Here is a 13028-nt window from a genome sequence, read left to right on the forward strand (position 1 = left end):
CCCACGACAAATACAACTGTGAAACTTTGACATACTGCAAAGGGAATGATCGCACTTAATTATCTTATGTGCGTACAAGGAAACTGTGACACCCACTAAATTGTGCTGAGAGAGAGAGAGAGAAGGCGAGTAGCATTGATGCTGTTATAAAGAGTAAAAAAAAAAAAAAAAGTCACAGAAGACTCAACATTTTTCAATCCTAAAATGAACTATTTCCACATGCTCCACCAGATGGTTGAGCAGCTTGCTGTAGTATGGAATCACAAAGCCAGACAAACTGTAATATGATCCCAAGGAAGCTTCAAGGGCTGGATGAATAAGGAACATCCATATTTGATTATTGGTGTGCCAACAGCCAAGTATGATTTTGTACCATTTTTTTCCCCAGCTGCATTGAGTAATTTGTTTTTGAGCTTGGAGTTGGTACATAAGTTGTATTCATAAGTGAGAACATAATGACATCTGCTATTAATACAGCTGGTCTTATGTGCTTACAATGGCACTGACACCTTACGAGGACTTAGTTGTTGCAGGAAATTAGCACAGAAAAGCTAAAAAGACAAACTCCTGCAAAATGTTTTCACTGAAATCAGAAACATTCATGTTTAATTTCAGAACGGCAGTTTTGTAAGCGACAAATTGTTTATCTGTCATTACGCTTTCTCAGCTGACCCGCAGACATCTGTACAACTGGTCGCCTGCTTTGTATGACAAAAAACAATGGCTTAAATACTCATCACATTCCCTCTGCAACATGCTAATGATCAGCTGCAAAAGGCCCAGAGGCAATGAAACAGAAGCGCATAAAACTTGAACTATCTCAGATGAGCCAGTGCTGTCCAAGTCTCTTCAAAATGAAGACAGACCTTATGAAAGGAGCCAAATCAACCAGGAGAGGAATTAGAGCTCCGTAGGGAATTTGGATGACTCACAACCAGCCAAGCAAAACATCAGACACAATCACACACACACACACACACACTTACACACTCTCAGTCCCACTGCTTCTGTGTGTGAATTCCCAGGGAACAAATTTCTGTTGGCATGGCTGTAGAAACAAAAGATGGTAGTCAACAGCTGCTGGCAGTTTAGGGCAGTATTGAACATTGACACCTCCCATACATCCAGAAGGGATTTGGAAAATGTTCAAGTAGTGTGGGCCTGTCTAAACAAGTAATTCAAAGAAGTTAGGCCACTTTTTTTTTTTTATAGTAATCTTGGGAAATGCCCTAGTCACTGTTCATTAAATCATATTGTGGGACGCCTACTATCTGAGATATTTAAGGTCTGAGTCACAGAGACAGGGTAATAACACTATAAAATATGACTTTAACCACAATTATAGTCCAAATTACAGTGTATCCTGAGAAGAACTTGAAGTCACTGTTATAAAGTCAGTAACCTCATCAGGTAGCGGAGCACTGTCCAAGCAGGTCATTCTAAACCACTTTCCAAATTACCCCGGGTATTCCCTAGTTGTTGATTTACAGAGACTAGGTAATAAAAACCATTACTGTTAACTTTTCACCAGTTTAATTCTATAATAGTTCCATAAGGACTCAATTTGTCTTTAGTATGAGTCCAGTCTTGGTAGTGTAACTACTTTGTTTTAATGGTGACCTTGGGGAATGTTGTAGATACTGAACTTATTCACTCAGTTATTGTGTGGGATGGCTACTATAATCAGAGATATTTAAGGTGAGTCACAGACACACACACAGAAAGAGTTGCCACCATTTTAGACTTATAGTTAATATCCCCATAGGGGCTGAAAGTGTCACTGTTAATATAAGTCAAATAACCAGTTAGAAAACAAACAGTAGGCTATTTTTAAACTCTTAAAAGGCGCGTATTGGGACTTTATGTAGCTTACTGTATGCATGTGTAGTGTCCTTGTAAATGTGCTCTAGTTTTCATAAAGAAAATAATGTGACTTTTAGCTTTTAGGGAGCCTATACTTTGATACTTTGAGCCCTGCATCCCCAACCAGGATGCTTGCAAGCGTCACAAGATGGAAAAGTATGGTAAATAAAAATGTTTTATGACTTTACTATAGCCCATAAACAGCCACCATTTACAACATCTAGCGTGGGTATGCTCTTCTAATGAAACTCCCAGCCGATGACAGTAAACTCCCAACACGACGTGCAGATGTGGAATTGCGTGGTGCTACGTGGTCGTGTGACACTGTACGTGATTGGCGGGAGGGTTCGTGTGTCTGACGGATTGGGAACCTGCTACTGGTTTCCACACACACACACAGAGAGAGATACAGACACACACACTGAGCTGCAGTCAGACGGACACAGCCTCTCCGCCGACGCGGCAGCAGGGGGAAAACAAACTCTTTCTCCCGTCACCTAGAAACCAACAACGGTCGGTAGAAGTGAGTTTTTTTTTTCCGACGGGATGTTAAACCCGAAATGCTACCGGTTAGTGTGAGAAGACAGCAAACAGCGAGGAAGAGACTGCCTGAAGTGGGTGAACTGTGACAGCAGCTTGGAGGGGAACAGATCAACTGGGCTTGCACGTGGAAAGCAACGCCGAAACACGTCGGTAAGTAACGTTAACTCCAAACTGCACTTGTGTTTTCGAAAGTTTAATTGATGTTTTTGGCACTCGAGCGGGGTTGTGTTTGTTTTTCGCGTTATTGATATTGTTTTCACTGCGTCAACAACCTGTCGGACACTTTGCGGTTAAACATCAGAACAAGTGTGCGCGCGCGCGTTTGGCTCATTAAGTGTCGGTGCGCGTGCCGGTGTACTATCAAAGTAAACGCCTAAACCCAGCGTCGTTATTGTAAGATTGGATGAACTGAGAGTTGTTTTTACAGATGTCTCCACTGGGCTTTCGGAAGCAAACTTGGTGATGAAATGTTCCCGCCTTTGCTTTGACAAAATTAGGATGATTCAAGCTGATGTACTGTCATTTTTTGTTGGTTTATGAATGTCCACGGAGGTGAACCGCGCCTCCCTGTTTCTGGAGCTGTCCATAAACAGAAGGCTGCGGTCACGGTGTGTTGAAAAGAAAACTATAGTACCTTCTTGCTTCAAACCTGTTTAAATCGCACAATATTTGATCGGAACAAGTTTGGCCCCCGTCCTCTGTATGACTAGGAAGTGCAAATATTCCAGTGAAATTCCTTTAAACCCAGACAAGTGAATTTGGGTGTTGTCCAAGTTGAATAGCTGCGTATTAGGAGTGTAGGCTGCGCTTCTGTATCAAGGCAACATGAGGCACTTATTACAAGACCATACAGTCGTCACATGATGTCTCAAAGCATTCTGGTCACATTTTAAAGCTCTGTAAATGTGGTGATGGTGTTTTGTACTGCTGCTTCTGGGACCATATGCAGTGAAGTGTTGATCATCCCTGATGCTGGTGTTCTCCCCAGCGGAAATAATCAATATATTTGATCAGCATTAAATCTTAAATGGTAAGTACGTCATTGGGATCATCAGTGGCAGTTGCTTTGCTCTTAATGTGACAGCACTCAGCAGTCCTATAACCAGTTCTTTGGTGCTGTGTTAGAAATAAGTTTGGCGTACTAGGCAGCTGCTTAGCACCCCCCAGACGCCACCTGGGTGCTCCAAAACAAGCAAATTACAAGTTGATGTTCTCAGGAAAAACCCCTTGCATTTCCTAAATGGCATCTTGCCTGAAAGATCCTTGTTTTGGCTGGATGGGATGGAGCAGTTTTTACATTATTATTCTCGTCTTCACAGTGATGAAATGTGGAGTCCTGTACGTTGTTTACATTTTATTTACCATGTATCTTGTTTTTGTCGGGAAAAGGAAACCGTATTTATGTTTTCTTTCACTCATTTTGTCATTATTTTCTTCTACTTTATTATTAGGTGTTTTGGAGGCTCCAAAACACTAGGTCTAGCTCTTCGCCAAATCCAAAGATAGAGAAAAGCTAGTTGTGTTTAAACAGGATCTCTGAAGAGCAATTACCACATGTCTCCACTGCTGTATCTCAGTGACAGGTTGGGACCGAGAAGGCAGTTTGGTTCAGATGAGCTGTGAGCTTCCTGATCTTACCCCTGTGCCTCCCAATGGTGTTAGCTAACCCACTTACATTGAAATATAGCCTCTTCCTATGCAAGAGTTCAGGGCTTCATTTGCTGTGGCGCGCCATAAAAGATAAGCTTATACCTTTCCCCATACTTCAGTGTCCAATTACAGTCAGCACCGCGCAAACTGTCGAGCTGGCTCCCTCCCTGTGTGTCCACCACCTCGCCGTGTTCTGCTGCGACAGAGGACAGGTATCCTTGAAGGCAGACATAAAGAGCCCTGTTTCTGAAGTGGATCGTATAATGAAAAGAGGAACAAAAACCAGCCTGTCAGTGTTTCTGACAAAATGACATGTCTGGATGTCCTCCCTGCATTACAGAAAAACCACGCTCTCTGTGCTACAGTCATAGCTGCACCTCTGTTTTGCAACACATCGAATGGAGAAGTAGTAAAGTTAGTTTACGTCAGAATGTGTGCTGATTTTGCTCTGTGTATATCATCTAAATCTATGATTCTGGTCATGTACACTGACGTACAGTGATTTTGTTTTATCTTATCTTTATGCCAATTAATTGTACATTCACTTTTGTTAATGCCACAAGCCATTGCCCCAGTATCTAATTGACTCATTGTGTGTTATGATAGCTGCAGCTGTATTTGAGACGTATATTTGTTAAGTGCTCTGTTTGCTTTTATGCTATTTACCCACCACTGTTCGTTCCCTCCCAAATGTTTTATTGCCATAGGATGCCGGGCTATAAAGGATGAGCTCATTTGGGGGGCCTGGCGTCATGTCATTAATTGATTCACGGTTCGCTCATGCCTCCCTGGCACTATAGAACCTTCACTAGCAGCTGAGGCACCCAGGAAAATGGATGGGTACTTCCATATCTTTCCTTTTTTGAGGGAAAATACTAAGATCCTATTGAACAAGCTGCTTTGATGAAGAGCTATTCTTTTTCTCGTGATCAATGGCCTCCATATCAGCGGGATTTACGTCACCTATTTTTGTGTACATTGTCGTTTACCTTTTGTCCCTCAATATACAATGTACATTAGTTTCCACAACTCACATTAGAGACATATTATTACATAATTAATGCGGCAGGAAGAAACAAGAACAAGGAAATTATGAAAAGGATCTAAAGCCAGAATGTTTTTGATCTTCTCTTCTCCCATTCTCCTCCTTGAAAGTGTGCCCTCCTCTAAGAGCATCTCAGACACACTGCGGTAATACTCCCTCAAGAATAAAGTGGCCTACAAATGACAGCAGTAGCATCTCGGAATAGACAGTTATGGATGCTTACATGGGCTTCCCCCATTCATTATTTCAAAATCAGTTTACCTATGCTGAGCACAAACTTTATTTCCTGTTATTTCTTGTCTCGCCAACATTATCGTGCACATTGTAAACTGATTCAAGCTCAGAAAAGACTTCATTTGGGTTTTGTTGTAAGGGATCCAGACGCCCTGCGCTTTCCAAAACAAAACAAGGGAAAAAAGCCAGTTTTTCACCTGAGTGTGCTAAAAAATCAGCCAATGTATCTGAGTGCTGAACAGAATGGTTTAGTTGCCGCACTGCTTGTCATTTGTGTTTGGAGGTAACTTAGAAAGCCTGTTGTTATTGAGTATTTGAGCTTCCACTGTTTCCTGGTGCACTTTACTTGCTTTCAAACCCCGTCTTTACATACTAGAACAGCATAGCAGATTTGACTAAATCAAGCATATTGGAAGATTTCTGGATGTGTAAGATGGGAGAAGAACTCTCTTAATGAGCTTTGCTGTCTGGCATGCACATTCAGTTGGTTCTGGTGGAGGGATTTGGTCTTAGATCTCCAAACTTGGACAGCTAAATCAGGCCTGAAGTCTCACACAGCTTGAATAAGCTGCCCTATGCCTGTGTTTGTTTTTGACTGCGTATTAACAAAAAGTGCTACTGCTGTTGCTATTGTGCACTGCAGCCTCAAAGTGTAGCTCCCATAGAGAGAGAGAGTGCAGGTTTGGAGTAGTACACTGTAGAGATACTGCTAAGTTTTATTGGTTCACTTTCACTGGCTTTCTTGTCTTATGAAATCCCAGAGAGAGTTTTTCCTCAGCATGAACTGGAATGTGTTCTTGTACAACCTAATAATTCTCGGTGTTATTGGACCTTATCAGCCAACATGATGTTTGTAACTGAAACGTTTTTACTGCTCATGTCAAGACTGAGTTTTTGTCTTTGCAGCTCCATGATGCACTTACGTAAGATTTGATTTTAATACATCACGGGCTGGCGTTGACACTGCAAAAACAGCAGGGTCCACAGCGTAATCTCTCAATTATTTTCTGAGAGGTAACATTCACCATCTGTTCACGGGGCGATGTTGGATACCGCTCGTTCAAAGTGACACCGTCGTGTGACATCACTCTCTACAGATGTAATCTGTGAAGATGTGTGCCCTGTGGGAGGTTTTTCTGTAAAATCAAGGCCGTGCACGGGGCCGGGAACCAACATGAAAGACACGCACAAGAGGCTGCAGATGAGGCGTCGTGTTTTATTTCTTTCACACAGCTTTTGAGAGCGCAGTGTGGAATGAAAGGAACGACTTTGTCTTTGAAAGTTTCTGAAAGTCAGTCAAATGTGAGTGGGAGGAGTAGATGCAGGCAATGAGTTTCCTCTAGACGAGGATTATATTATCTGTTTGAGTCGGTTACCTTGCCAGATATCATTAAGTTCCAAATTTGCAATGCGTTTCTTTTGTACACCACACTGATTCAGATAAGGTTTAGTCCCAACTGCAAGTGATATCTCCCACATTGCCTTCCCTCTTGTTCTCTGCTGTTGTTCTCTCTTGTCTTGACACACCTGTACAGTGCACCTGTATGTGTTTGCTGAACGTGTGTATTTTAAGTTTACGATACATGGGGCTTCAGAAACTGAATGTCTTTTATAATATTAGTAATAGATTGGTCCCAAAAGCAAACTGCTCTTTCTGTTATTCCAATAAACACTTTCCACTGGGTTCTGCAATGCAGGCTCTGTGCAGAAAAGGGATTTTGGAGCTTTCCCATAGTTAAAGCTGTCAGAATCCAAAAGGGAAAATCTCAGATATAGGCTACAAAGTTACGGAGAAGATATAATTCTACATGTTACTGTCACAGTAGGTGTCGCCGCTCCTTCAGTCTGCCTTAGGTCACTAATCCAAATCAATACTGTAGCTCACTACTTCATATCAATGTAATCAAGATCTAATGGCTCACTATCTAAGTAGTTCTCGCACCAGCTACCAGCATTTTAATTACACCAGCAGCAGAGAAAATATACTTGGAAATTCCTCTCTAGATGGATTGTGCCAACTGAAGGTCTGACTTTAGTTTTTCTCTTACCAAAAAGGAAATTAAAGACATGTTTAGTTCAGTGTGTTCAGGCCCATATCATTCACCTGGAGAGCAGCACTGTGTCGAAGCTAAAATAAATAAATGGCTTTGCAGCTAACTCAAAGGCCGCACTCCAACGAGGTCCCAGGAGAGCGGTGAGCACGGACGGAACGGATTTCACATTAACACACTGGGACCAAGGGAATGGCCAGGAACAGTGCTGCTCCTTCAACTGCTCGGCAATACACAGCCACAGTTAATGAAGTGTTTTTGAAAGGGCCTCTGCTTGGAAATGGGGTGATAAACACAAGTAAAATGTAGCTCGTTTTCACCGCCACAGCAGCTCCTTGGCTCCCTCCAGTCCAACCGCTCAGCCCCGCACTGGGAACATTGCATAATACTGCTCAAAGTCGAGCCATAAGCTATGCATTGTAGCGGGCTACATTTCACTGCCCAGAGGCTCCTGTCTGCCTCCTCCTCCTCTTCCTCCTCCTTGTTTTCTTCCTCACATCCCATCATGCTTCAGCGGGCCACCTGAGGGGGGATATGTGCTCCCCTCTGCCTGGTGACAGCTTGCAGGGAGATGTGGGCAGCCTTCGCAGCTGGAGCAAGTCAGAGAAGAGTGAGAGATGCTACGGATTAGGGCTTCCACAGAGAGGAGCTCCGCTGGGCTGGTTTGCAATTAACCTTGATTTTCATTTTACGTTTGTTTTCTTCGTTGTACCATCCAGTAATTGAGAAGGATAGGACACACAAAAAGGTTAGATACCACGGCGAATGGGTGAGCTCATTTGGGGCAGTTGCTGTGTGTATGTAAACAGTCTGTAGTGTCAAATTGTGTAGAAGCACTGGAAGCTCTGCTCCAGAGTTTTAACTACCATCCTTGGTGAAGATTTAAATGCTCAATAGATTCAGAGCTGACCATAGAATATTGAAATATATTCAGAGGACATGGTGTCAAAGCACTTTTGAACACTTTTTAGTGCTGCATGCCTGGCTCGCTTAAAAGGCTCTGATTGAACAAGCTTTCCTGTCTTTGAGAGTGCAAAAACAACGTTGTGCCTTTTGACCAAGGGTGTCATATTTTTATAGCGAAGTTAAGTCTGTTTTGTTGCGAATTGTTGGGATGTTGGACATCTCATCCAACGAAAGGCATATTTATTAGCCTCTTTAATTACTCTCCACAAAATCTTGGCCCGGGTTTTTGTTTACTGTAAAGTCTTGCATTGCTGAGAGAGCAGAGAGGAAGGGAGATGGATAGAAACAGAGGATATTCAATACATTCATCAACTGGTGAAAACAGAAACAAGTGTCCAAAACGAAGTTTGTAAATGTCACACTAATTCCAGTGAACCTTCCATATGTCTATCTGGGCCTCTTTTTATAGGCGATAGCTTGAAAATCTGTACAACATGGTGGCATACAGCAGCCGTACTTTTCTACCTTTATAATGTTAGATTTTTGCGAGTGACTGTGTCAGAGAGGTGATAATTTAACTCCTTTTGTCAACCCCCTGTGCACATTACACACATTACCTTTGCCTGTAATGCAGTTCAGTATGAAACCACCACTAAATGCCGTCTTAGAAATGACCATAAAGCTGACACACTCAACAAAAATGTAACAATAATAGCTTCATGACAGTACTTACAGCAGGGCTATTTATTATTATAGAGTGCATTTTACTGTAGCCATGTTATTGTCTCCCAAAGCTTTAATGTTCCACTGCTGGTGAAGTGTTCCTTCTGGCCTGACGTAATCCTGCTTTTAACAATGACCACCAGTCAACAATGGCTGCCTTTCAGTCACTAAGTTTGGGGGTGGAGAAGTCTGCTTGTGCACTTTTTTTTTTACTGCCCATGTAAACCTTGTACTCCTGCAACTTTAGCTTTTAAAATAATCTGTGAACTTGCTTCTACTCAGCTGCAGAGCACTCATTTTAGCGCCTGCTGCGCTGTCTGAAAACAACTTGGTGGTCTGTTGTTTATTAGCAAGCCAGTTTGATGAAGGCATTGTTTTGCAGTCTGGCTCGCTTTGACTAATTCATCGACTGGTTGAGACTGACAGATAGATAGGTTCATCAGGGTGGCCTGTGTGGTATGTGGTTGTGAATGCTTGTGTATATCTCAAGTGAATGTGTGTGGTTGAGGAAATGATTAAGCTCCATAGTCCTCCTGAGACCATTTGGACCTAATTAACCCAATTCTTTATGACTCTCTTCTGCATTTAAGCCCAGTTGGGCCAACTGAGCACAGTTTTCCCTGACACCTTCAGGCATGTATCTTGTGGTATATTCCCAGTCACCAAGAAATAAATTCACTTGTAGACATTGGTTTGTAATAACAGAAACATGATTGCTTCTCTGTACTAGTGAGACTTAGCAGTACTCTTAACAGCTTTAGCTGAAGTCATATCATCTCTGTGAATGGCACTGCTTCTAAGGAGAACATTGGCCGAGCATTTAGAGAGCTAGAGCGTGGAGACTGGCTGCAACCATTCGGACTCTGTCATTTCTTGCTGTACACTGTGAGAGTGTACAAATTTAGATTTTGTGTGTGTGTGTGTGTATTTTGGAGCCCGAGGCCGAGGCTGTGAACACACAACTGTTAACTGTTCTTTAACAGACTGGTTTCTCCCGCTCACTTCATGCCACTGTGTTTCTCAAGAGTTAATTCACCCACATTACCAATCACTTACCTGCAGGGTAGTGGTTCCCAATCTGAGAGCAGAAATACCCCAAAAATGAATCAAGAAAAAACATTTTCTGCTACTGAAAATTGTATTTTTCATACTTTTCTCAAATCCAAAATACTAACAACGGGCTCTGCGCTGCCTCATTTGAATGAGCCTCTCATCCTACCTGTGCACTGCTCTGGACACCAGAAAAACTGGTCTGAGTGCAGCTTGTGCTGGTAGTGGCGCAGACACAAAAATAGGGCCCTTCATATTAAGGCCCAAAAGTAGCCAAAGCAAACAAAAGTTGTTTATGTCAAAACATAGAGCAATAAACCCGGTCTGGATGGTCAGATATCAGTAGAGGCAAGTTAGAACGTTATTATGTTGTTTGTGTTTTTTGTCATTTAGGAGACTTTTGGAAAGTGAGACTTTTTTTTTATTTTTAGCTTAGTCCATGTTCTTTGCTAATACCATTTTTTCCTTATCTTTTTCTCCTCTTCAGTGAAGAGTGGATCTCGTCCTCTCCACTTAAACTGTTCGCCCACTCTTCACTCCTGCTCACTTCAGAGATGAGTGCCAAATCAGCCATCAACAAGGAGGTCTTCATACCCCACGATGAGAAGATGCTTGCTGCTGTGCAAGTGAAGCGGAGGACCAAGAAGAAGATCCCCTTCCTGGCCACTGGTGGTCAGGGAGACTACATGACCTTCATCTGCCTCTCAGGTCAGAGGACACATTCTCTCCTCTCCTCTTCTCGATGTGTTTGTGCTGAAATGGCTTATGTTTATCTATGTGTGTGTATGTGTTGGTCGTGCTGTTGCAAACTAAAGTCACATTTCAATACGTCTCCCTTAATTCTCCCACTAATGTTCACACTGATGAGCATGTTTACGTTTTCTTCTGCCAACAGGATGACACGCTAACTCAATTTACTGCTGGGCTTTAGGTCAATCCTTTAAAAATATATTAGATTTAAGCTGAAACTGAATAATTGTCTCAGGCGAAATTGAGGTTTAAATTATTTTGTTTTTTCCCCCGTTTGAACATCAGCTGAGATATTGCTTGTTAATTCAATTAGCCATGCATATTATTCATGAGGAGAATAGCTGGAGCCTATTAGTTTCAATGCCAGCAGAAGTGCTTATGAAGATCAGTGACATCTCTTAATCCCACCATTTGAATGTGTATTAAACTCTTCTTTGGCAGCAGCAGATCACATCACTAAAAGTTCAGAGTTACTTAATGGTGACTGAGGGATTTAGAGTCAGTACAGCACAAAGGCCAATGCAGTCTCTTTGTGTGTGATTCACATTTGAGGTTGCCTTCCAGTATTCTACAGTGTTTACACTTTCAGGCATAAACACATAAAGGCCAGTTGTGTCAAGCACAAGTCACAAATTAACCACAGGTTTCTGAAAACGGAGACTGTTCTTCTGAAGGGTTTCTGATGAGTCATTTCTCTTTTGATGTGGAAATGAGTGTCTGTTGATATTCACTCGTTGTAATGCTCGTCTCATCACGTCCCCAGCAGCAGCCCTCACCTCTGTGCCCCGTTTGAGCTCGGCTGCTCCAAAATCTATTACTGTCACTCGACGTACTAACTGCTTAGGCTGCATGGTATAATTGAAATGCATAAATCATATTATCTTGTAGCCTCTTTGAAACATTTTAATAATGATTAGAACAGAACACATGACATTATAAATGGCCATTTGTCTTGAGAGGAAAGCTGTTGGTGAGAATCCCAAATGTGGCTGTGAAAGTTGGGGGATCGGCAAGAACGTTTTCTTGCCTTTGAGTCCTGCCCTCTTTATATTCTCTGATTCCATCTGTATTTGTTTATGTGTCTTTGTAATCTTGACATTGATAATCTTGAACAAAAACACACGGAACAGTACACAGGAGCAAAGAATGCATTTTTCACATTATCACATATCAACACTACCACGGCCATCATTAAGACTGTAGAGGCAAAGTGATTTGAGTGTTGTTTCTCTGCAGAGCATCCATGTGTGAACACAGGGGAACCATGTATGCCCCCGGGTTAGCAAGCAGACCCCCGACTGATGTGTCTTTCAGCCAAGACACCCTGTCCATGGGGGCCCAGCTCTGTTTATTATCAATTAAAGTGTGTTGTTTTTAAGTTACTTGTTGTGTCCAGCCAACAGTCCAGAGACCCTTTTTAATTTACTGTGACATGAAACAGAAAAGCAGTAAATAGTTCCATTTGAGCAGTTGAAATCTTTGCAATTGTTTGGCCCTTTCACTTGATAAATGATTTAATTGAGTAATCAGTCATTACAATTATTGGTAAGGAGGATGTCCCGTTGTCCCGGGGACAATAAAAACAGCACCTGGGAGACACCGTGTGTGTGACCATTCTGGGACAGTAGAGAAATGTTGGGAGCGAGAGGCCAGACTTTTTAGACCCACTTAGTAACTTAGCATTTGGAGCACATTTGACCTTTTCTCGCATAATCTCTATAGTTCGTTGGAGCTCGGAGCTTCTCTTTCACTCTTTCTCTCCAAATCTCTGGATTATGGTGTTCTGACAGCTTATATGTAAATAGTTTGTTTGAGCTTGTAAATATTTAAATAGTTTGTTTGATCTTTTTCCTCCCATTGTAGATTCAATAAAACCCCTGTAGTGAGTTTGTGATTATTTGGCTAAATAATAATGTGGGTGTGACAGGTTTGCATTTGCACTGCAGTTAGCATTGATGCATTTATAGAGAGTTTATTTTGTTTATTAAAAGCTAAGAGAGCTTGTGGCCCATAGGGAGCTTGCCACTTTTCTCCAAACTAAACTATGAAGGGGCGAAAATATGGGCAATCGCTGGTTGTTGGACTGTTTCCCATTAATAACCTAGACCATGATGCGACGTCGTGGTCTGATATCCCCTGCGATAGTTTCATAATGAACCGAAAATATTTTTACACTTCTCACATTGTGTTTTGTGCTGTTACTTCAGCAAAGC

The 13028-nt window shown here is 42.0% G+C and overlaps 1 protein-coding gene across 2 annotated transcripts in view; it reads left to right on the plus strand.

Moving 5' to 3' along the window:
* The first annotated feature begins 2225 nt into the window (after positions 1–2225).
* The window catches only part of stxbp6 (syntaxin binding protein 6 (amisyn)), a 54582-nt gene continuing 43779 nt past the window's right edge, over positions 2226–13028 (plus strand). Inside the window, exons 1-2 of one of the 2 annotated variants that reach the window (XM_035674498.1) lie at positions 2226–2556; positions 10553–10773. In XM_035674498.1, coding sequence (XP_035530391.1) covers positions 10620–10773 — 154 coding nt within the window. In that variant the 5' untranslated portion in view covers positions 2226–2556; positions 10553–10619. The remainder of the gene's footprint in view (positions 2557–10552; positions 10774–13028) is intronic. The other variant, XM_035674499.1, reaches the window with a different exon arrangement.

Source organism: Morone saxatilis, unplaced genomic scaffold, assembly GCF_004916995.1.
Source record: "Morone saxatilis isolate NCDOM2014 unplaced genomic scaffold, NCSU_SB_2.0 Contig3, whole genome shotgun sequence".
In the NCBI taxonomy this organism is placed as follows: domain Eukaryota; kingdom Metazoa; phylum Chordata; class Actinopteri; family Moronidae; genus Morone; species Morone saxatilis.